Genomic DNA, 24310 nt, shown 5'->3' on the forward strand with positions numbered 1-24310 from the left:
GTCCACTCAGAGGCCGAGATATTCAATGAAACAATGTGGGTGGTTCAGAAACTGAAAATTAAACTGAATGTCTATGGACGAGCACATCTGTGAGAGCTAAAATGCGTTAGAGCTCCACCTACATTTCTTTTTCCTAGTACTTGCTGCCATCTAGTGGAAAATATAAGACCTTATAAAGGGAGATTAAGTGAACAGAACCAGAATTACATGTTTAGAAAGTTAGAAGAAAAAAAAAAGATTTTGTGAGAAAAATTAGACCAATTTTTTGCAATTAGCCCACAGTATGTGTGAATGGTGAGCTTTTACATTTGAATGTGAAAAAATGCAGGCGGCAGCCCACAAATGCACCAGAGTTTAATATGCAGAGACAACTAAGCCATTTGTAGGTGTGTACTAACACTGTGGCTTTGTTTGTTTGAGCATTGTGACCAGCCCGACACAGCAACACAGGTTCAACAAATGGCATGAGTTTGGGGCGGGATTATCTATTTGCTACAACCAGTGAAAGACGGGAGTACTTTTCTAGAATCTGTTAGAAAACAGTGATTATTTTCAGCAATTTTGTTGAGTGATGCTAGTGGCACAGAAATTACACACTTCAGCTTTAGAGATACAAGGTGCAAATGGGCAACAACTGTAACCAGAGACCAGCAACTCGACTCTCATCCATACTCACATTTTTTCCGTTCCCTACCACCCTGCTGCCTCCATTCTTGATCTTCCCCCCTCTCAAGCATTAATTTTTAAGATCTTAAATGGCCACCTTGGCAGAGGCTATGACCACTGAGACAAGGGTTCCTACTTCCAGTAACAAAGTAGTGAATGTATTTGTCGACAGATGAGCCTGTAAAAACACTCAACAAGACCAGACCGAGACCTTGTAATCTTTATCATCATATGGTTTGGGACTCCAATACTCCCACTCACTCTGTTGATATTGTGTTATTGCAGTTGGCTGTTGTGTAACTTAGAATTAAATTAAGATAAATAAGAGGGCTCTCTGCCTCGTATCATTATTCAGACGTGCTGCAGTGGGGAAATTAATCTGCAGACAGCATGAGAATCATAGGAGCAACTGGCAGCCCACACATAGACTCAGTCTCCATCGCTCTTTCAGAGTACTCAAGCTTTTTTAACACAGCAGTCATTACTGATAACAAATGGAAGGAAACACTATGCCAGACCTGCCACTCTGGACAACAGAGGTGCTGCCATTTTGTTGGGGGACACTTTACAGTTGAAGTGTTTCATTTTTTAAATGTAAAATTAATTTTTCCTTTCCGGTGCTGAGGAAGTTGTAATCAAAAATTTGAATCCGATTATGCTACTCATTACTTCATGGAAAAAGTAGTAACATGACACAACTAGACAGATAAAGCTTGTCAAGACAAACTTTGATGTTGGCTTGACAAACTCTTTCTGAACGTTTAAATTAATTTTAAAAGCATAAAGTATTTGGGAGATTTGATTGTCCGCTACGGGAAAACCATACACCAGATTATTTTGAAAAACAAAAAGAAACTAAGCACGATAAGTCAGTACAGTCTATGAAGAGTTTGGTGGATGTAGCTTGAAAGCTCTATGAGTTATTACTGTACAGTCAGAAAATCTAAATGGAAGTCAAAGGAAATTTTGGCCTGTTTGGAAGTCCGCTCTGGGAAAATCGTAAGTCCGAACAGCTAGAAAAGACAATGCAACCCGATTAAGAACAGTCTGAAGGTCTGTGCTAAGTTTGGTGGATGTAGCTTGAAAGCTCTATGAGTTATTACTGTACAGTCAGAAAATCTGAATGGAAGTCAAAGGGAATTGTGGCCTGTTTGGAAGTCTGCTACAGGAATACCTGATGTCTCATCAGTTAGAAAAGACATTGCAACCAGAGTGAGAACAGTCTGAAGGTGGATATAGCTTGAAAGCTGAGGAATTACACTTGGAAATTAGGTCCTGGTTTAGGGATTTTGGAAAAACCCTAATAAGCTTAAAATATAGAACAGGATGTTAGCTTTATCAAGCCAACATAATTACTTTACTAATTAAGTTACTTTCTAAAACCCCTTCCAACACTTTAATGAAAAGTTTTGGTTTCCCACTTAATTGGAAAAAAAAAGTCTGTATTTCTTCCTTTCTGCCACAAGTGGCTAAAAGAAATAACACTTCAACTTTAAAGACCCCATGATATCGTTTGACGAGTGCCATTTTCCTTCCTGTGTTGGCATAAATCCTATAAAAACAGAAAGATAGGGCAGGAAATATCAAAGGGCTCATGTAAGATGAGTCATCAGTATTTTTGGTCCGTTTCCCCAATAGAGAAATACTGTACATTTTAAGTGTATATCTGCTCAAAGTTTGTCAACTTTTATTAGTACACTAGTATACAGATGGCCACAAAGTAAACAGACATGAACTAAAAGAGACAAAACTCCAATTTTGATTTCATAGGGTCTTTGAGGCAGGGATCTAAATAGAGGTATGAATCCAAAAATGAAGGAAATTAATTTTAATCATCAATATATTCCCTTTTGCCAAACATGGCTTACTTGGTTATACGAGTATGACCTTTGAACATGGGATTTTGCGCTACTAAAAGCAAGCTTATCCAGCTATTTAATTTGATCAACATATCAATCTTCTCAAACCAGCTTAGCAAGTTAATAATTTAGTACATATCCCAAATTATATGCAAAGCTTTCCAAAAAGTAATTCAGCTAACCAAGAAAAGCACGTCCGAAAATAAGACCCAGGTCTCTTTGCATTATTTATTTACATTTAATGCTTGACTGAACCGTGCTTGAAATGAGGAGCTAAGTCACGGTCTACACCAATTCCCAGCTAAGTGCCAACTGCATTCTTGGATCATCGCTTGACCGCACAGGACCTTCAAAGGCTTATTTGTTTGGTCTTCTTTGACACTGTAAAATTGCCCGTCTCCACCATTCACTCTTCATGTACACATACTTTTGTGTGTTTATACAGCACTCCGTTAAAAAGCCAGCAAGTCTTCTTAGAACTGAATGGTTGTATCACAGAGACAGACATACAAGCTCATCAAACTGCTTGTGGATATTTTGAACATGCACCACGATACTGGTGAACAGAGCTTATAAATTAGCAATTAAAAGGTAAAATAAGTCATTTTAGTGGAAAGCTTGACGTCCATTGCACGTTTATTAAGCACTAAAAACAATCCAAGTACTCACGTGAACGAGCATCTCTAATAGCGCTTATGGACACACAATGGACGTCAAGATTTTTATAGTAAAAGGTCTTAAATTTTGGGTTGTTTATAACATAAACCTATTACATGCCTTAAGAAGACTTGGAATATGATGCATAAAATGCATCAACTACTTTTATGACACTTTTGGGTCCTATCAACAGCCACTGTTCTGAAAAGACGGACAAGAATATTCATTAAAATGAATCCTTTCTGTGTTCCACAAAAGAAAGAAAGTCATACGGGTTTGGAATGACATAAGGGCAAGTAAATTATGACAGAATTTTCATTTATGAGACAACGATCCCTTTAAAGGACAAAAAGGCTGAGAGAGCCCTTCCATGAAAAGTAAAAGTCCTCTTGTTCACTGCATTCTTCTCCTCCACATTAGTGAAGCAGCCAGCTCCCAGATGCCCATTAGCTGTGTGAAAGATCTGTAATAAACAGAGCCTGTCACCTCTGAAGCCTGCTGCACATTTCCTGGGTAATATATAACCCCACCACCACCACCACACACACATTCACCCTTCCCCCACCGCAAGGCTCAATTGACCTGAAACCTGATTTCTGTCGAGCATCTCAGCAGCTGCTGAAGCAAGGAATTCCACCGAAGCCAGTTAGCCCTGGAAAATACATGAATATCAAAAAGGAGTCCATGAATAAATCAAAACCTCTCTTTTTACTTTCCCCATGGATGAGACTGAAAAAAGGTAAAAGAAACAAGGGCACAGCAGGGAGAAAAAGAAAGAGCGATAAAAGGAAAAGTGGTCAATGTGCTCATTTTCTCAGGCTACTACTGTAGACCCTCAGTGTTGAGGTAACTGGTGGGTGATAGCAAAGTTGCTTTCAAGGCAAGTCAGTCCACTCGGCGGCCATCTTTGTAATGCTCCCAGGCAGACTGAGCAGCTATGTCAACATGCGGCATAAAAGAACAGCCCCTATCTACTCGAATGAGGAAAGACCGAAATCTCTAAAATGGTTGGTCAAGATTACGATCAAAGAACACATTTCAACTCAGTAGTAAAATCTGACAACAATGGTATCATAAATTGTGATTCTTTACCTCAGATCACACTAAGAAAATGCTATTTTTCAGGCTGGTTCAGCTAATTCGCATGCACGTTCTCGAGTTGATTGACATGCGATGTCTGTATCTAAAAGGTGTTTGGCTCTTTTACCTATAAGGCGGGACTTCTTTTGCTACACCCGTTAACCGTTCCAATTTCTCCCATTCATTTTAATACAAGTGTTCCGTCTATGCTAAACTGTCTCGTTGGGCCTACATCAGGGTCACAAATTGAAGGGATAGTTCACCCAAAAACAAAAATACTGTTCAATTAATTACCCTCATGTTGTTACAAATGTTTCTTATGGCAGTATGTATTCACTCAGTATGATTAAAAAAGATGCACTGAAAGTGTGTTGTTACACAGAAGAAAGAAAGTCACAAAGCTAACTATCCCTTTAACCAGGGCTTGGGGCAAATATGTCACCGAAAGTGACAAAAACGCCACAGAAATAAATCAAGTTTAACTTAAATTCAATTAATTTTAAAAGAAAATGTCATACATTTCATAATATTACAGCTTTACAGCTACTTTTGCATTATATTTTTGATTTTAGGAGTAATTATCGCCCTTTTATGCGACATTATCAACAATGTCGGCAACAAAAATTTGTAAACAAATATTTTCTTTGAAAATTTGATCTCATGGGACATAACACAAGATCATTTTAAACTACATTAATGCAGATTCTGATGATGATTAGTTAATGACTTTAATTAGTCTTTTTTTTTAACTCGTTTTCCAATAGAAATATTTATATATCAAATAAAACTTAAAACAATGTACATTTACTTGAGAAGCCTAACTGCATATGATGTTTAGACTTGTTTTCAAAGAATGTATCAAGTGAAAATAAATTTGCCAGTGCCACAAGACAAAAAAAATATGTATATTCATAATTATTAATTAAGATACATTCTCTGAAAAAAAAATCTAAACATGTTATATAGTGTAGCTCCTTAATTAAAATTATATTTTTTAATGAATTAAACTTTATAAAACAAGGGACAAGTGTTTAGTATAATTTTAAAGAAAATGTTGCACATTTTTTAAATGATATACTGTAGATTATGATAAATTCTGAGACTGCCAGCCTAAGAAATTGCTGAAAAAAAAAAAAAAAACACAAAAAAACTTCTTTTTTCTTATTTATCTTATTTGACATTATATAGCTCTAGGTGTAAATAAGGTGGCTCTGAAAAACTGCTTTCTTGTTTTGTTTCCAATCATGTCACCTGTAGCTGAATAAAAGTTTGTGTTGATACGACAAAGCAATAAAAAGTTAACATTACAAAAATAATTTATCCTAGGTGTACAAAAAGTGTCCAAAAGCCTCTCCAAACAAATAAAACATAATAACTGTACATAGGAATTAATTACACATGCAAACATAACAATGACTAAAGGGTTGAATAGCATGCAGACATGATTTTAGTAACGAGATTTTACAGAATGAGTTTCATTCTGTGCCATTTGAGTCATCGTTGAGTCTGTGTTATGTACTTGGCGCCATCTCCTGGTGGCCATATGTAACAGTCACCAATCACATGTCTCTCTGCCCAAATGTGGATGACTTTTTGCACCGATCTCAACCCAATCCGCTTGGTTTAGCATTCCATGGTGCTACATCATTTACGATGACATCATCTGATCCAGGAAAGCTAATGTGTTTTCAGCCAGATTGCAAGCTGCCAGATAGTCAGATGATGTGTATATTGTGCACACTGTGCTTCGTATCAATTATCTAATGATCTATGCATTGGATTACCTTGTGTGTGGGCACGTTTGAAAGATAATTGCCTCCTCCAAGAAATGCTATGCGATATTTTATGTTCTGTTTATTTTTTGTGAAGTTATAAGTGAAAGCGCAGTATATGAGCAACACCTGTTCACATGAAACATAAATGTTAAAGACATATACATATACTTTTATTCGCTATATTTTACTCTTTGAATATAGCTTCCCAACAACATATGACACATGGCTATTTGATGAGTTTGATGTTTTCAATTATTACAATAACATGTACAATGCAAAAGTTTTCATAAATTATCAAAACGGAACACTTCTGTTTGCAAATTTCGAAGCACTTGTTCAGTTTTGGTCATAATAGCTACATGCACTGTAAAGTAGAGCTAAGCTTTCAGACGATACCTATTTTGTGTTGATGAAGACTGTAGTTATTAATATTTTGACAATTTTTCTCTAGGCAGCTGGTAGGCTTATCTGAGCTTAAAGGGTTCATTGTAATAATTGTAAGATTAATAAATGATCAATTATCGATAGTTGCAGCCCTAAAAAATTCACTTAATTGATTGATTCAAATTTCACACAATTAGGCAAGATGCTGTGTGTTTTTATATGATTATAAAAAATATCCCACTATAAAAAAATAAAATGCCCCTGAAAAGTGGACGTCCCACGGCCCACAACTGTACAAGCTGCAAAGTGGACCAGGCATGATTCCAATGATTCTTTCATAAGTCTGGCTACATGAGATTATCCTTTAAAAAAAAATGCTCTCCAGAAGTTAGAACTTCAGGCAGTGTGTTTATTAAAAAAGGCTTACACAGTTGGCTGATCCAGACAAAAGAGCTTGCTTTCAAGGAAATTAATAGATCTAATAATTCAAGTCAGCAAGGCAGATGTGCACTGCATGCTAGAAGCATGCTAGAACTTGCAAGGCACGCTTGTTTAGACACTGAAGCCATATTGATTCGAGTAAGGAAGGGAGAGACAACCTTTCACCTTTAAAAGGCTGGCATGTAACAGAATCACTAATGTAAACTTGCAATATTCACACATGGCTGAAGCCACTCGTCAGGATATCTCTGATACTGTAGCTCTGTGCGGCAAGGGTGACCTTCAGTGCTCAGATGAGATGACAAGGATAAAAGATTCAAGCACCTCATAAGCTGAAACCTCAGCACCCGCACAGCTTTTAATACAGTCGTTTTAACCAGTAAATGGAAATTTTGTTGTAAATGGAACGTCAGAGTCCAAATTTCCCACATTTAAATGTCAGCAATTCAACCAACGAGAAGGAGATGGATGTGTTTCTATTATACGAGTCAGTTTTAAGTAATAGCATTATAACATATATTTACAATGTATTCATGAAGATTTTGATTCCGACATAAAATTAAGCAACATTGTGAATATTGCAATGATTTTAATGTGCTTTTCTGGCTTTTAAGTTTCCTAAAGAGTACTTTTGCGATCCTTCTTGTTTTGCGACTTGCGAGTATGAGAGCGAAAGCGTTAAAACAACATTTTACAGTCAGCCGAATTCATTTCCGTAAATCAGTTCAAATTGTCTGTTTCAAAAAAGAAATTCATAACTGATTTAGCAACGCATATGCATCATCTTTCAAAAATGTTCTGGAAAGTATCAGCGTGGGATGTTTCATGTATTAAAATGTTTTAGTATTAGAGCTTGAAAACTGATATTTTAATAGCAGCTTTAAACTTAAGAAGCAAAAACTATTCATACGATTAATAAATTCATTTGGGTTAAGGTGCAGTCACATTTACTTTGCATGGTAAAATTCCATGGACGAAGGAGGCATGGGCAAATTTTGAGCGCGTGTGAAACCAGCAAGAAACTAATTACCAAGCAGTCTCTTTTTAATGCTGTACTTTACATTCTGGGAGAGTGAAATTAAAAATAAACTCGCCTCTAAAATAAAATCCATTTCTATTGTGAATATTTAGTATTGCTGTGTACGAAGCACCGTCCACACAAGCAGAGTTTCCAAATCTTTTAGGCGCATTTCTAAAAATTCGACTAAAGAAAATATGAATCGTTGCGCGTTTACATCCACTACGTCAAGCATATTATCTTGAGGGAGCAGCTGTATCTCGTTTTATAAAATGCTGCCAGGAGACACTGCAGAATAAGTGTAATATCTGAAACAATGAGGAGTGAAATGCATGCAATGCCCATATGCCAACAGCCTCCGCATACCAGGGAACTGTTCTGGCGGATTGTGAGGACCCAATTTAACTGCCAGCTGTGGGTTCAACACGTCTGAATGTCAAGAGCTATGTTTGACGTATTGTGTGCCAAGGTCTGACCTTTCATTGGGCCAGTCACAAGGTATCGCACACTAATAACACATGCACAAATGGTCAAAACATGTCACCGTTTTGCGAATAAACTGTTTCCATCACCTTAATGCACATTTTAACCAATGTGTAACTCTAGAAAAGCCAACTCTGCCTAGCGCATTAAACTTTAAGCGAATTTTGAGAGTTTATTCACATATCAAGCATTTCCATTCAGGATTTCTTATACACAATTTCAAAATGCACATAAAAAAACAGCTATAGACGTCAATGCAAAACAAAGCATCTTCATTTTGGTCAACGCAACGAATTCGCCTGCCAAAGTTCACCAAACTTGAGCTCCACGTGAAATTGCCGAAGGGAATTCCTTCCCCACAGGAAATCCAACTTGAGAAATTCACAACTGAGCGGATTCCCATTGTGATGACCATATTTCGCCCGTGTAATTTCGCCATGCAAAGGCAAATATGACCGCACCTTTAGAACTCCTTGCTTTTTATTTAGAGATCATGTTTCCCAAAGAGCGTGTCATTAGTGTAGTTTCACAACTTGCAAGTATGAGTGCGTTAAGAAAGATATTTTAGTAGCGCCTATGATAAGTATCAAAAATGGGATTAATTTCTGTGAATCAGTTTAAAATGAATCGACTCATAACTCTGATACATCGATTTGTTGCCGTTATCACTTAATATTCACCGAAGTCTTCCTTTTAGTGACATTTATTTTGATTATTTTTAACTAGACATTTCTGTAACTTTGTAATTTTATGTAATGTAATTACATAAATTTTACTTAAATGCTTTTTTAAATTAAAACATTACATTAAACATTTTGACCTCTATATGACTACATAAGCTGTTTGGTTGAAATGAGGGTTCTGATTAAAACCAAATCACCATTTTAAGCCATTTTAGAGCAAATACCTAAATACTGAGCTATATATTAAATGTTGTTAAATGGTCAAAAAATATCTAGATATAATTTGTTTAGCTATATCACCCAACCTTACTCGGAGACCATAAGCATAATCTTTTTTTTATTACTAATCCATACGTTGTCCTGCTTTTGGGACAAGAAGAGAAGAACAAAGGTTGTTGGGTCTTCATTTAAAGCATGACAAGGATACTATCCTGACCCTATGTTGGATAAACCATGGAAAAGACATGGGGGAGGTAAAGGGCAGGCCATCTCAGTGGTTTCTTCTCACTCTTAACTGCCCTACCAGCTTATCAGCCCATATACACCCCCCCCCTCCTCCTCCTCCTCCTCCTCCTCCTCATTCACCCCGTGAGGAGTTCACAGAGGTCGGATCTCCCGAGAGCTCGGGAGAGAATGAAAATGAATGGAAAATGTTGGCAAGACACAAGGTCAAAATGGATATAAAATTCTCCATTATGATATGAAAAGCGAGTGGAGAATGGAGGGAGCTTCCAACGTAAAAGGGTAGTATTGCTTCTGAGAGTCTGGCTTTGTGGTTCTTTTATGTGAAAACAAAAGTACCTGAACGGTGAGCCGCCAGCGGTCTTGTAAAAGCAATCACCCATGCTTGTCAAGGATGCTTTCCACCCAAGAATTCACATGTTTTACTATCATTGAAGCTACAGGATTAATTGATAGACAATGTTTAACTGAGAAGCTAAGCAGGTTACATCTAAATGTGATTAAGCAGGAACCGTCACACTGATATTATCCAATGGTTAATTAAATGCTTCCAGTCTTTATGGTGAAATAATACCAGCATTGAAAGTCAAGCTACTGAAGAAAGACTGGAAAAACAGCAGCATCGAACAACCTCTGTTAAGAGCGAATATTTGCCACAAACAAAACTTTTATTCAAAACAATGCATTCCTATGAACCTATTAACATGCCAAAACATTTGTCAGATGACAAATTGTTAAGATCGCCAACTTTTAAGTAGTGTTTGGTTTTCTTCTTCTCTGCAGTTTATGGCAAAAGGAAAACCAGCTGAAAGGTACAACACGCCACCTATAGTACAGCAGTACATTTATGATTCATTCAGACAAATATTCTTATGGACCTATTCACACCCCAAAAATTCATCCGATGATGAATTTTTAAGTTCACAAAAATTTAAGTAGCGTTGTTCTGTTTTTTTTTACTTCTCTGCTATTTATAGCAAAAGGCAGACCAGCTGAAAAGTACATTGCGGCACCTAAAGTACCATAAATTTGCTATCCGTTCAGTCCGACAAATATTAGTTTCACTCTCTTTGGCCCCGTTTCCACCTGGTATTAAGATGCACTTCAGGTGATCCGATCACGTGGTCAGCCCTAAATACAGGTCTAAATGGGGTCTAAAACCTTTTGCGATCGAATCACAGAAACCACATACAAATGTGGTCAAAAACGCATGTGTCCAAATTGCATTTAAGGTGTAAACGCTAATCCATCCTGTATGTGTCTTGGCAGCTGTGAAGCGCCGCCCCTCACCTGTCAATCAACCGCTGCACTAAAACAAGAGTTTAAACTTTGCATTTTAAAAGCGGCTTTAAAAGGAAATAATCGTCCGATCGGAAAATTTAAAAAAGTGGATACATCCACAATCACAAGAGCTTCACGAATCTTCTTTAGTGTGTCTGATATCAACACAGATGAAAAGCACGTACACCTGAAGCTCCTTTAATACAGGTAATATACTAAAATAACAGATCATTCTTGACATGTTGAGTTTGTGCTTCGATTAAATTTCACCCACATCTGCGAGAAATATTTTTTCGTGATTTCTTTGTCTTTTCTGACTTTGTTGTGCTTTAATATCATGCAATAACACAATGACAGTGATTGATTTATGTCGTCATGAAGCAGAGACCCTCCCCTCCAAATCCTAACACAAGTGGTCACAGGAGATGCATTTAAATGACCAGGTGTAAACAACCATGTCTCTCACCTAGCCACATGTGATCAGATCACCCCGAACGCATCTTAATATCAGGTGGAAAAGGGGCCAAAGTGAATACTTTTGCAATTCACTTTTTTTTTTTATATTTTAACAGGCCTTCATACCAGGGTTTCTCAACCACTGGGTCGCGACCCACTTGTCTTCTGGGTTGTGAGATTTATTCTGTCATGAGTACATATTAGCAATTAGTAGGATAGAACTGTACATTTGCAGTGTTTGGGGCAACAGTGACCTCTATTGTCAAATCATGTTAATATCTCCAGGTTTATGTAAACGACCGTATGTAAGAGGCTGAATTTCTCAGACGTTAATTATTAGCGGTCCAACTACAATAATCCATCAATGCTACAAATTGTTCTTTTTGGACAAGGTCTCTTTATGTAGCGTTACATGAATGCAATCCAATCTCTAGACATCATCGTTTCAGAGCGGCCGTCCCAAGTAGGGTTGGCACCCAGTGGTGTAGTAGTGTCTAAAGAGGTGGGCATACTGTGAACTTATGAAGATAATTGATACAATTGATATATACCACTGTTCTGTTTAATTAGCATTTTTTTCTCCCCAATTTGGAATGCCCAATTCCCAATGTGCTCTAAGTCCTCTTGGTGGGGTAGTGACTCAATCCGGGTGGCGGAGGATGAATCTCAGTTGCGTCCGAGACCGTAAATCCGTGCATCTTATCACGTGGCTTGTTGAGCGCATTACCGTGGATACATAGCGCATGTGGAGGCTTCACGCTATTCTCCGCGGCAACAAAGCACAACTCACTATGTCACCGAGAGCGCGAACCACATTATAGCAACCACGAGGAGGTTACCCCACGTGACTCTACCCTCCCTAGCAACCAGGCCAATTTGGTTGCATAGGAGACCTGGCTGGAGTCACTCAGCACGCCCTGGATTCGAACTCCCGACTCCAGGGGTGGTAGTCAGCGTCTTTACTCGCTCAGCTACCCAGGCCCCCAATTAGCATATTTATTAAAATTGTATTGTAAGGTAGTTATGTTACCATACCATGGTAGTGTCAAAAAACATGGTATTACCATGGTATATTTTTATGTTATGTTAATACCGCATGGTACATTTTTAAAGGGATGTAAATCAAAGGGGTTTCAGTAAAATCTGAAATATTAATTTAATTCAAATGTATTCCCCATTTGGACACCCTATATCTAAAAGCCAATAAAATTAACACAGGAACGAACTAAACTAACAGAACCCAGACTAAATTTATGCTAGTGTAATAATCACATACGACTGATAAAAATTACTACTCTTGGACTGATTGTAAATAAGATTGCATACGGAGCATACTGCAGATCTTGGCAGTCTCTCAGCTTACATTTCCAGATCACAAAGCTCTCAAGTCAACATGTATGCGAGTGTGTACATGCATGCATTTAAAGGGATGGCTCACTCAAAAAATAAAATTTCTGTCATCGTTTAATCACCCTCTTGTTGTCCCAAACCCGCATTACTCTTTCTTTTCTTTCTTCCATGGAACATAAAATGACATGAGGGTGATTAAATAATGACAGATTTAATTTTTTGGGTAAACTAAAATTTTAATGTGCATCTTAGTGTAGAGAAGGTGTACAGCCAGAGCAGCACATGAAAAGAGGCAGACTGGACTTACAAATCTTGTGCTTCCCTTTCATGGGAAATTTCACCACCAACTCCTGGGGATTAGAGCAAATGAAGACAAATGGAGAAGTCGACTCCTCGCTGATCTGGGGATACTGAAGAGAGAGAGAGACAGAGAGAGAGAGAACAATGAGCTGTGTTGAGCCACTTGGTTACTGCTCACAGAGAGTACGGCAGCTTTGAAATGCTTCTCTTCTCTATAATTGATAGACAGGACACAGGAGAGGTGAAATTGACTGGCACTTTCATAAGATAGGTGACATCTATCTTATCTGTCATGGGAAAGCACAGGTCATCTTATTTCCTCCTGACCATCAGAGAGTGGTATGATTGTATCATGGAATTCAGTAAGCACAAGCTTTTCACAACCCTACATCCCCCCCCCCCCAACCCCCGACGCTAAAGGCAAGAGAGAGAGAGGATGACACAATCAGGGCTTTTAAGAGGACTGCAGATATGAGCTCCCTGTGCAGACTTGAGTTGTCTCAGAGGAGATGTGGATAAATTCAGTCAGTGCAAGATTTACTTGTATTTGCATTGTGATACACCCACATATCTGGCTGCAGTGCATCAGGAAAAATGTTAATTCAAGATCTAGCTGTTTATTTATATTTCTACATCAACATTAAAATGTAAATGGCTACAGGGTCACATGTATACAAATGCATACATGTGTAAGGGAAAGTGCATATTTTTAGATGCTGTGACTGGTCGCCATTTCCTATTTCATGTAATTTGTCGAGATTAATTACGTTCTTTTACATTAAAACTATATAGTAACTTTGAACAAATGTAAACAAAGAACGCTTCAGAGCGTTGACGCTCACAATAATGTTAAGGGTGCAATATGTAATATATTTACTGTACTAAAGCATAAAATTATCATAATATGTTATCAGAGATTTAGGAAACATGCTAAATTGAAATACTGGCTTCTCCAAAAACAATGCAACAGCCAGTATATTCTACTTTGAAATGTCCGTTCTGGCCAGAATTTCTGTTTGTGTTTTGGCATGTGTGATCCCGCCCACTGCCCATTTCCCAATAGTATTTCGACACCCCGGGTTGCCAGATTTGGAACAAGTTAGCGGGCAAACAGAGCACGCTGCAGCCAAGGAAGTCATCAATAAATCTAGCTAACATTGACAGAGTTATAAAAAATCCACATGAGCTGGTTTATAATTTGCAAACAATAAAAACATTGCAAATGTATACATTAGCTGATCAGCTTACAGTGTAAGGCTCATCGCATGCCATTGTCAGTTTGCTCGTTCCTGTTGCGTGTCCTCGACCTGACAACCCACGTGAGCTTCGAGTCTGGGGAGGAGGGGGCGGGGAGACAACTCTCCCCAATATTTTGAATTTGGACTGTAGTACCCATTTTAAACGCTTGATGTCAATGTTACATATTGCTCCTTTAACCTGGATAGTTTACATTAAAATTCTGTTATCATTAACTCATTCTCATGTCGTTTCAAACCTGTATGACTTCTTTTCTTCTGTGTAACACAAAAAGAGATGCTTGGCAGAATGTATATTCTCAGTCACCTATCACTTTCATTGCATCTGTTTTCCAATCAATGAAAGCAAATGGTGACTGAGGCACCAAATGTTCTAACAAACATCTCCCTTTGTGTTTCACACAGGAAAGAAAGTAATGTCAACCTGGTCTCATAGAATCACATTACAAAACCTTTGCAAAATTATTTTCACATGGCTCGTACGCACCGCAGCACTTTCCTGGCAAAATAAACACTAGAGGTGCTACAACAACTTTTCACACAAATCACAAGTAAAACAGCAGCTTATCATATTGGTTTATCAGATTATTAACACTTTTTGCCCTGTTCCTTACACAGTGCTACAGTATATTATGATATCTAAAAACTTTTACTATGCAAACACTTTTGCTAATAACACTTATTCATGGGGCCTGGGTAGCTCAGTGGTAAAGATGCTGGCTACCACCACTGGAGTTCGCTAGTTCGAATCACAGGGTGTGCTGAGTGACTCCAGCCAGGTCTCTTAAGCAACCAAATTGGCCCGGTTGCTAGGGAGGGTAGAGTCACATGGGGTAACCTCCTCGTGATCGCTATAATGTGGTTTGTTCTCGGTGGGGTGCGTGGTGAGTTGAGTGCGGATGCCGCAGTGGATGGCGTGAAGCCTCCACACGTGCTATGTCTCCGTGGCAACGCGCTCAAGCTGCGTGATAAGATGCGCAGGTTGACGGTCTCAGACGCGGAGACAGAGATTCGGGATTCGTCCTCCGCCACCCGGATTGAGGTGAGTCACTACGCCACCACGAGCACTTAAAAGCACATTGGGAATTGGGCATTCCAAATTGGGAGAAAAAGGGGAGAAAATCCAAAAAATAAAATTACAAAAAATAACACTTATTCATAAGAAAGGGAAGGACGCTCAACATTGTGTGAATTATAGGCCAATCAGTCTTAAGACTTTTTGCAAATCGTATATTAAAATCATTGCCTAAACTTATTCATAAAGACTAAACTGACTTTAGTCTTGACTTGTGCATGACTTTAAGTCGATCGATTTTAATGGTTGCATTACATTACCAACTACATTTACAAGCTTAATTCGGGCACAATCAAATTGGCTTAACTGATAGAGCGATGCACTTATCATTGCAACAGACTAGGGTACGAGTCCTGAAGAACATGCGTGTCTACATGCGAATTGAAAGTGTCATAGAACAACAAAATATGATATGAAAATTTGTGATTATTAAACCACAAAAGGCTATAATTTAACAAAATAAATAAATAGCCTGCTCGCTTCAAAATGTATGTGCGCTACTTTGTGCTGTCTGTATTGTGTTAGTGCATTATTGCAGTATTTTCAGAGCGGTTCTGTGATCCACAACTCCATCTCATGCTCAGAGTGACGGATGCATTTTGAGTTTCGATTCCGTTTGCTTACTTGCGCTGAGCGCGTTATATTTAAAGCACTCCAGATTCACTTTATTTTCACTTTTGCATAGTTTCAAATATGTTTGACTGCTACAAGTTAATATACAAAAAATACACACAATGGCAATGGGCATTTGTGGACTGGGAGGAGATGTTAAAATGAGGAGCACGTAATACAGCTTCACACAGAAACATTCATGCATTTGTCCGTCAAATGAAAAGCTCGACGGTTTAGAACTCTTTGGTTTAACTTGACCGCATAGGAATACCCTGTGCAATTAAGATTTTATTACAGAAATATATTACAATTGTATAATAATAATAATAATAATAATAATAATAATAACACTATATTATGATAATATAATATTTAAGTTGACTGGGTTCCAAAAAATAATGATGTTGAATAGCAGGCTGAGACTATCACAAAGTGGACAAAAACAAGTAAACAGTGGACAATGTGAAAGCAAAAAAGGCAATGTTTTTTCCCACCCCTCTTGGTTTCACGCTTTTATTTATTTATTTGTTTGTTTGTGGCTTAAGTGAAAAAGGTCTGAGTTTGGTTCTTTTTAAGAGGTCTCAGGTGTGGTTTTTGGGTTAACTATCCCTTTAAATGTGTGGGCAGAGACCCATATGATGGAATGCCAGCGGTCATAAAGACTCCATATGGATCTCAAATTAAACAGTGAATAAAAGTAAAAGAGGAGGTGGCTTGTTTGACCAAAGCGATCTTAATCACAACAATTAAATCTCAAGCAAATGAACTGGAGAAAACCTATAGACACAATGGAGGGGATTTATATCAGAATCAGCTTTATTGCCAAGTATGCTTACACATACAAGGAATTTGTCTTGGTGACAGGAGCTTCCAGTGTACAACAATACAAAAACAACAGCAAGACAAAGATAATAATAAAAAAATAGTTATATACATATGTACATACACACACACACACACAGACACACACATACATCAATACATACATACACACATACTCATACGTAGTGCAATCTAATACAGATCTGTTATCTGTTATGTGCAGTGCAAATACAAATCTGTTATGTACAGTGCAAATGTTTTGTTTTTTTTCTTCCAGAGGAATGAAATGGCAGAAGAGGTTGGATGTGTTGGATAAATATAAGAAAGACTAAACTGTGTATTGCACATAGTTATTGCTCAATGTGGCAATTTAACTGTTCATGAGATGGATAGCCTGAGGGAAAAACTGTTCCTGTGCCTGACGGTTCTGGTGCTCAGAGCTCTGAAGCGTCGGCCAGAAGGCAACAGTTCAAAAAGGTAGTGGGCAGGGTGAGTGGGGTCCAGAGTGATAATAATCACTCTCAGCAGAACCAATAATCCTCTCAGCAGTCCGAACTGTCCTTTGTAGTCTTCTGATGTCTGATTTCATAGCTGAACCAAACCAGACAGTTATTGAAGTGCAGAGGACAGACTCAATGACCGCTGAGTAGAACTGTATCAGCAGCGCCTGTGGCAGGTTGAACTTCCTCAGCTGGCGAAGGAAGTACAACCTCTGCTGGGCCTTTTTCACAAGGGAGTCAATGTGGGTCTCCCACTTCAGGTCCTGTGAGATGGTAGTGCCCAGGAACCTGAATGATTCCACTGCTGCCACATCGCTGTTTAGAATGGTGAGGGGGGTCAATGTTGGGGTGTTTCTCCTAAAGTCCACAATCATCTCCACCGTTTTGAGCGTGTTCAGCTCAAGGTTGTTTTGACTGCACCAGACAGCCAGCTGTTTAACCTCCCTTCTGTATGCAGACTCATCGTCATCTCAGATGAGGCCGATGACAGTGGTGTCGTCTGCAAACTTCAGGAGCTTAACAGAGGGGTCATTGGCGATGCAGTCAATGGTGTAGAGGGAGAAGAGTAGTGGATAGAGCACACATCCCTGGGGAGCACCAGTGCTGATTGTACAGGTGCTGGAAGTGAGTTTCCCCTGTCTCACAAGCTGCTGCCTGTCTGTCAGAAAGCTGGTAATCCATTGACAGATAGACATGGGAACAGAGAGTTGGTGTAATTTATTCTGGAGTATAGCTGGGATGATGGTGTTGAAAGCCGAACTGAAGTCCACAAAAAGGATCCTTGCGTATGTCCCTGGTCTGTCCAGATGTTGCAGGAAATGATGCAATCCAATGTTGACTGCATCATCCACAGACCTGTTTGCTCGATAAGCAAATTGAAGGGGATCTAGAAAAGATCCAATGATGTTCTTCAGGTGGGCCAACACCAGTCTCTCAAATGATTTCATGACCACAGACGTCAGGGTGACAGGTCTGTAGTCATTAAGTCCTGTGATTTTTGGTTTCTTTGGGACAGGAATAATGATTGAGCATTTGAAGCAGCATGGGACTTTACACTGCTCCAGTGATCTATTGAAGGTCTGTGTGAAGATGGAGGCCAGTTGGTTAGCACAGGATCGAAGACACACTGGTGAGACGCCATCTGGGCCTGAAGATTTCTTCGTCTTTTGTTTCCGAAAGACGCGGCTCACATCAACTTCACAGATCTTAAGTGCAGGTTGAGTAGCAGGAGGGGGGAGGAGGGAGGTTGCAGGAGGTGTTGGTGTTTGTGTGAAGTGAAAGTCAGAGTGGGTGTGGGGTGTGAGATTGGGCCTTTCAAATCTGCAGTAGATCACATACAGGTCGTCAGCCAGTTGTTGGTTCACCACAGGGTTGGGGGTAGGAGTCCTGTAATTTGTGAGCTGTTTCATGCCACTCCACACTGATGCAGGGTCGTTAGCTGAAAATGTATTTTTCAGCTTCTCAGAGTATCACATTTTAGCCACTCTGATTTCCTTGTTCAGTGTGTTCCTGGCCTGATTGTACAAGACTTTATCCCCACCCCTGTAAGCATCCTCTTTGGCCTGACAAAGCTGCCTGAGCTCTGCTGTAAACCACGGTTTGTCATTGTTGAACATTAAATAAGTCCTAGTAGGAATGCACATATCCTCACAGAAACTGATATATGATGTAACAGTTTCTGTGAGCTCGTCCAGGTCTGTGGCTGCAGCCTCAAAAACACTCCAATCCGTGCAATCAAAGCAGGCTTGTAGTTCCCGCTCTGCTTCATTGGTCCATCTCTTTACAGTCCTTACTACTGGCTTGGTTGATTTTAATTTCTTTCTGTAGGTTGGAAGATGATGAACCAGACAGTGATCAGAGAGTATATACAGGGAGTATATACAGTATATAAGGCTCAAGTGCAGAATTGTAATAATCTTGATTAAAGACTGAACTCAAAAACATCTCCCTTTCATCCTTGAATGGCTAATTAGGATTTAATGCTGCAGAACTGCAACGGCCGTTTCTCCCCTCCTCCATGTGATAGTTTCAATACCTGGCTAATTGAAAAGGCATGTCACATGCACATCAATCTGCTGAATGAAAGCTTACATTAAAGGCTTCAATTGTATCACCGAGATAAGATACAATCGGAAAATCAAGTATTAATTGAATATTCCGAGTTAAACACAACTTAAGCTCTATTGACAGCATACTGTATGTGGCTCGCTGTTGATTACCATAGAAAAAGTATGGAAAACATAGTTATTAAACAGGAGGGCTTAAGGTAGAATTGTGAAGCTTGTATTTTTATTAAAGCATTTTTACTAAAAATATATAAATACACTGTTTTTTGTTTTTTTTTTGAGCTGTAAAGCTGTAAATCGTCTTTTTGAGGTGGGACAGTTAGCAGTTGACCCAAAAATGTCATAAAAGTAGTCCGTGCGGCTCGTGGTCCATATTCCAAGTCTATTCTCTCATTGCGCTCATGAACGCGCAACGGGCATCAAGATATTCAGTGAAAAATGACTTAAATTTCAGTTTCTCAACAAAACCTATGGTATGCCTTAAGACGACTTGTAGTCACATGGACTACTTTTATGATATTTTTAGGCACGTTTTTAAGCTTTAAAATGAGTTCCTATCAACAGCCATTGTATTGAAAAGACTGGAGTACTCATCTCTTTTTGTGTTCCACATAGGAAAGGAAGTCATACAGGTAAATTAGGGATGGGTATTTTTTAGTAATTTTGCAGTCGAGTACACTAACCCACAAAAAAACAAGTAATCGATTACTCGTAAATTAAAATGTCAGTTAAAAATACCAAGTTTTACACATATGTGAAATTAATATTTTGTTTTACTCACAAACGTTACCAAGAACGGTTTCAAAATAAGCTAACTTCAACAAACTATGCTTTTATTTGGGGGAAAAAAATTAAATGTACAATATAAAAATATTAATTAAAAATAAATTAAGTAAAAAACATTTGTACTCACCTGGAGCTTACATACTGTATAAACCAATGCCGATGACATTACGGTATTACACATATATAAACTCAGAATCTTCATATAAAGGCTATCACATTTTTATCATTTCATATGTTAATATTCAGAAAAAACAAGTGGTGAAAGTTGGCTTTTTATGAAATGTGCTCTGCCAGTGTTCAGATGTTTAACACACATAAGCTTCAGAGCTTCAAGTCTGATAAGCTTCAGAGTTTCTCGTACCGCTTCGCCTTTCTTTTCCACCATAAAACAAATCCTCGTCAGTTCGTATGCATGACTCCATCAAGAACCAAATACCAGTAGAGTTGAGTTCAATAAGAATCAAAATATTACAAGTATTGCTGACAGCACACATAGATGCCACCATGTCGTCTCCTCTCATCCAGCACCTTGAGAACACATATCCACAGCACCCCTAATGGATCTTTGTCGAGAGATCCATAGGGAAAGTACAGGATAATTCAGCACTGGCCATGACAGGCAAATGCGCAAAGGAAAATACATTTATGATATTCGAGTAGTGTTTTTAATAGTTGACAAGCTGGTGCAAAACGGTTACTCAATGAGTCGATTACTCGTACACATCCCTAGTGAGAGTTATGACAGAATTTTCATTTTTGTATGTACTATTCCTTTAAAGAGCCAAACAAGATATAAAGTATTTCACTGACAAGCAATGTACCTCATGTACTTCAAAATACTGACAAACCAGCAGAATGTGAAATGTGTGCGCAGCCACAACAATCTGCTGACAAGGTGCCAGATGAGTGGAAGGACCTTATTATTTCACTAGGCTGGGATTCTGCCAGTGTGTCACAGCAATAAGCACTGAGATGAGAGATTCAGATTGTCCAGCACAGAGGAGGGCATCATAGGGTGAGCAGCCCTTGCCAGGGAACATTACAAGATTAGTGAGCAGACACAGCACACCACAGCCTATAAGCCTCCCAATGTCACCAAACAAAAGGCAGCCCGGTGCTTTAACCAGCAAAGTAATGAATGTGAGACGACTGTCTGCTCATCACTGCAGAGCTGCAGCCTTTCAGCAGATGTCCGCAATTAGACTGCCAATGCAGGCAATCTCCTGCACTGTGGCGCAGTGGTAATAGGGCCTGCCTGCTTGGCTGCACCCAATCTAAGCCAAATAAAGAGGCTTCATTGGCACAGACATCCTGATACAGGAGGAGCACTAAGTAAGAGGTCCTTAAAAAGAAAAATGGAGAAGCAGGCTTTTTCACTGCTTTCATACTCTATTTCAACATAATTGAAATGTACTTCACAAGCACAAACCCATGACTTGATGGAAAATAAAAGCTCAGCAGCCTTTTCAAAAACAAAACAAAACTGTAAACCCCTGCAAGCCGAAGACCATCTGGGAGCTACAGTGAGAAAAAATGCCTGAGCAGCATTCCAGCTTCATGACAGCTAACAGTGAATATATGTAGAGTTGAGATGAATGAACAGCATTTCTAAGCTCTTTATTGTTTTTACACTTCAATATTAGTGATAGACCAGTCAAAAACTACAAGTAACCCTGCCAATAAATAATGTACATGGGTTAATGATGTGATGCAAATGTTTTTGTCTGGATCTATTAGGTTTTTCGAAATTCATTAAAAAGTAATTTTAACATTTAAAAATGTTTTAAGTGGTGTAACCGTGTGGAAAAAAATATTTCTTGGCATAAGTGTTCTGGAATAACCTTTTAATATTATTTCTCTTAAAAATGAGCAGTGAAACAATTTTCTTTTAAAATATTATCATTTTTTGAAAAACTTTTGTCCACAAAGTCAGGTTACTTAGTTATTTTGTTGTCATGTGACATAAACATTAAACAGAGAAGACCCCTTTAGACCCTCATGACGACTGTGTGTGAAGTTTTTCAATAAAAATCCATTCTTTTTTATGAAGGATACATTTTGTTCATGCTTTAAGTTGCTCCATTTGACTTCTTGATATTAGTGACTCAGAAATTCACAAATATTTGCAAGAAGTATTTTTTACCTTATTAAGTTCATCCCCCTTTTGCTTTGTGCAAAACCTGATGATCCATGTTATCCCAGCATGATTGAGAATGTTCCAAAGAGTGCTTAAATAGAAGCAAGAAAATCTGACTTTTCATAAAAGCGAGTTAAGATGAGCAATGTCACAAATTTGCTTCTTTTATTTGTGACCTAAAAACAGTGTAGAATCTTATTCTTTCTCTAAATTCCTTTTCATTTGATGTCCAGGTTTACATTAGATTTTCATTCCCAGATTTTCAATGTGGACTCAAGATTTTTGAACCATTAAAGTTATATTGCTATTATACTAGGGCCGGCTGCACAAGCTATATGTAAGAAACAACTTAGCCTAGTTGTGGCGTAAATAGGCACTAAGTCATAATTAAGACACAACTAAATATTTGGGTGTTGCACTATTAAACTAAGGTACACTACGTATATAAACAAAATATTTACAGAAGCATCCGACACTTAGCAACGGTTGTATCCTTTAGACATATGATGTTGATATTTACACTCGTTTACATTTATGAGAGAGTATATTATGTAAAAAAAAAAAAAAAAAAAAAAAAAAAAGTACTTCTTAGTGGCTCTTCAGCTTGAAACCGATCTAACGGTGCACTTTGCGAGGTGCGCCACACCTTTGAAAATCAAATTTCAACACATACAAAATATAAATAGGATATTAAAATGAATAAATGTATTAGTCTTTATTTATTGCCCCTTATTAGTTTAAGAAACAGTTCCTGAATAATGTTATTTATATAGGCTAAATATATAATTAAATCAACTTTGTTTTTTTACTTTTCATATTATTTCAGCAGAAATATAATTCATGACAGCTGATAGTTATGTGAGCAAACAAGGTTTGAACATTAACTGTAACAAAATAAAACTGAAATGCATGGCTTTATAACACTTCTGTGTTCAAATCTGAATGCTGCTTATTGGATCAATAAAGGTAAATGTTATATTATGTGACTACGCATTACTTTACGGAGAGTTTACGACCTACTAGCCAAGTCTTGCCTTAAGAACAGGTGGTGTAACCAAATTAAGCACTGACTTAGTTACAAACTAACTAGTAGTTACTAAGCCCTTAGTGTGACCTTTATGTCCCAACTTAAGTGAGGCCTTAAGCGCAGCTGGTGCAACCCTAACCAGGCCTTTTGCCAGCCAGATCTCTTGAGTTTCATGTAAGAGGGAAGCCCCACTATTACAGCGCAATCCTGCTGCAGGTCGCGATAGAAAGTTAAGGAAACAAACACAGCAACTCTGGAATATAACTCTGGCAGCAACTGAGAATAAAATAGCAAAGTCTTCCTTGGATGCTATGTTTGTTAATTACACAAGCATTGCAGGGAAATTAAGTTGCTGTTGAAAATGTTGATAACTGGCCGCATGTACATAGGAGTAAAGAGTATACCACTTATACATTGCATGTAAATAGGAAAGCCACTTTCTCGTAAAAAGCCGCTTTTTGGTGTCTATGTAAACATAGTCAGTGTATTTTTATTAAAATCTATTCCTACACACATTTCATTAAGCATAAGTAAACATGAAATAAAACAACAATTTGCATAATTTCCCCTTTGGCAATTTTTTAAAAGTCAAGACTGATAGGTAATCTAATCTATATCTAATCATGTAATCCATAAAAAGTCATTGTAATCTGATTATGCACAATTAAACATGTAATAAAGTACTTGATTTTTGTAATCTGATTATATTAATCCAAATGACATTTGGTCCATTACAACTCATCATGGAACACACTCACAGAATCAGATGATTTGTACTCCTGTCAAACTCAATTGAGAAACCACCGTGGACAAAAACAACAACAAAAAAGTTATGAAAATGCACTAATTTATATTTATGGCAGGCAGTGCTAGTCTCTTTCCAGTTTGAGGGTTCGGCAGTGATTAATATTTAAACATACTCCTTCACACACAAACACAACTGCTGTCAAGTTGGAGTGCAAATTAATTATACAGCACTGTCCAACACTGCCACTAGTTTTTACATACTTTATGTCCCAGCCACAAGAAAATTCATGTTCGGCTAATACCACTTCACAGGCTGCCTCTCTGTCAGTCAAGCCGATGGTAAATGCTTACCCTAATGCATACTGAACAGGTAACGTACCTCTCAGA

The 24310-nt window shown here is 38.2% G+C and overlaps 1 protein-coding gene across 3 annotated transcripts in view; it reads right to left on the bottom strand.

Moving 5' to 3' along the window:
* Window positions 1–24310, bottom strand: part of trip4 (thyroid hormone receptor interactor 4) — a 111115-nt gene that overhangs the window by 42455 nt on the left and 44350 nt on the right. For 2 of the 3 annotated variants that reach the window (XM_051647962.1, XM_051647952.1), the window contains exon 12: window positions 12903–13005. The exons of the other annotated variant lie outside the window; for it this stretch is intronic. In XM_051647962.1, coding sequence (XP_051503922.1) covers window positions 12903–13005 — 103 coding nt within the window. The remainder of the gene's footprint in view (window positions 1–12902; window positions 13006–24310) is intronic. 3 annotated transcript variants of the gene reach the window in all.

Source organism: Myxocyprinus asiaticus, chromosome 2, assembly GCF_019703515.2.
Source record: "Myxocyprinus asiaticus isolate MX2 ecotype Aquarium Trade chromosome 2, UBuf_Myxa_2, whole genome shotgun sequence".
NCBI classification, from domain to species: Eukaryota; Metazoa; Chordata; class Actinopteri; order Cypriniformes; family Catostomidae; genus Myxocyprinus; species Myxocyprinus asiaticus.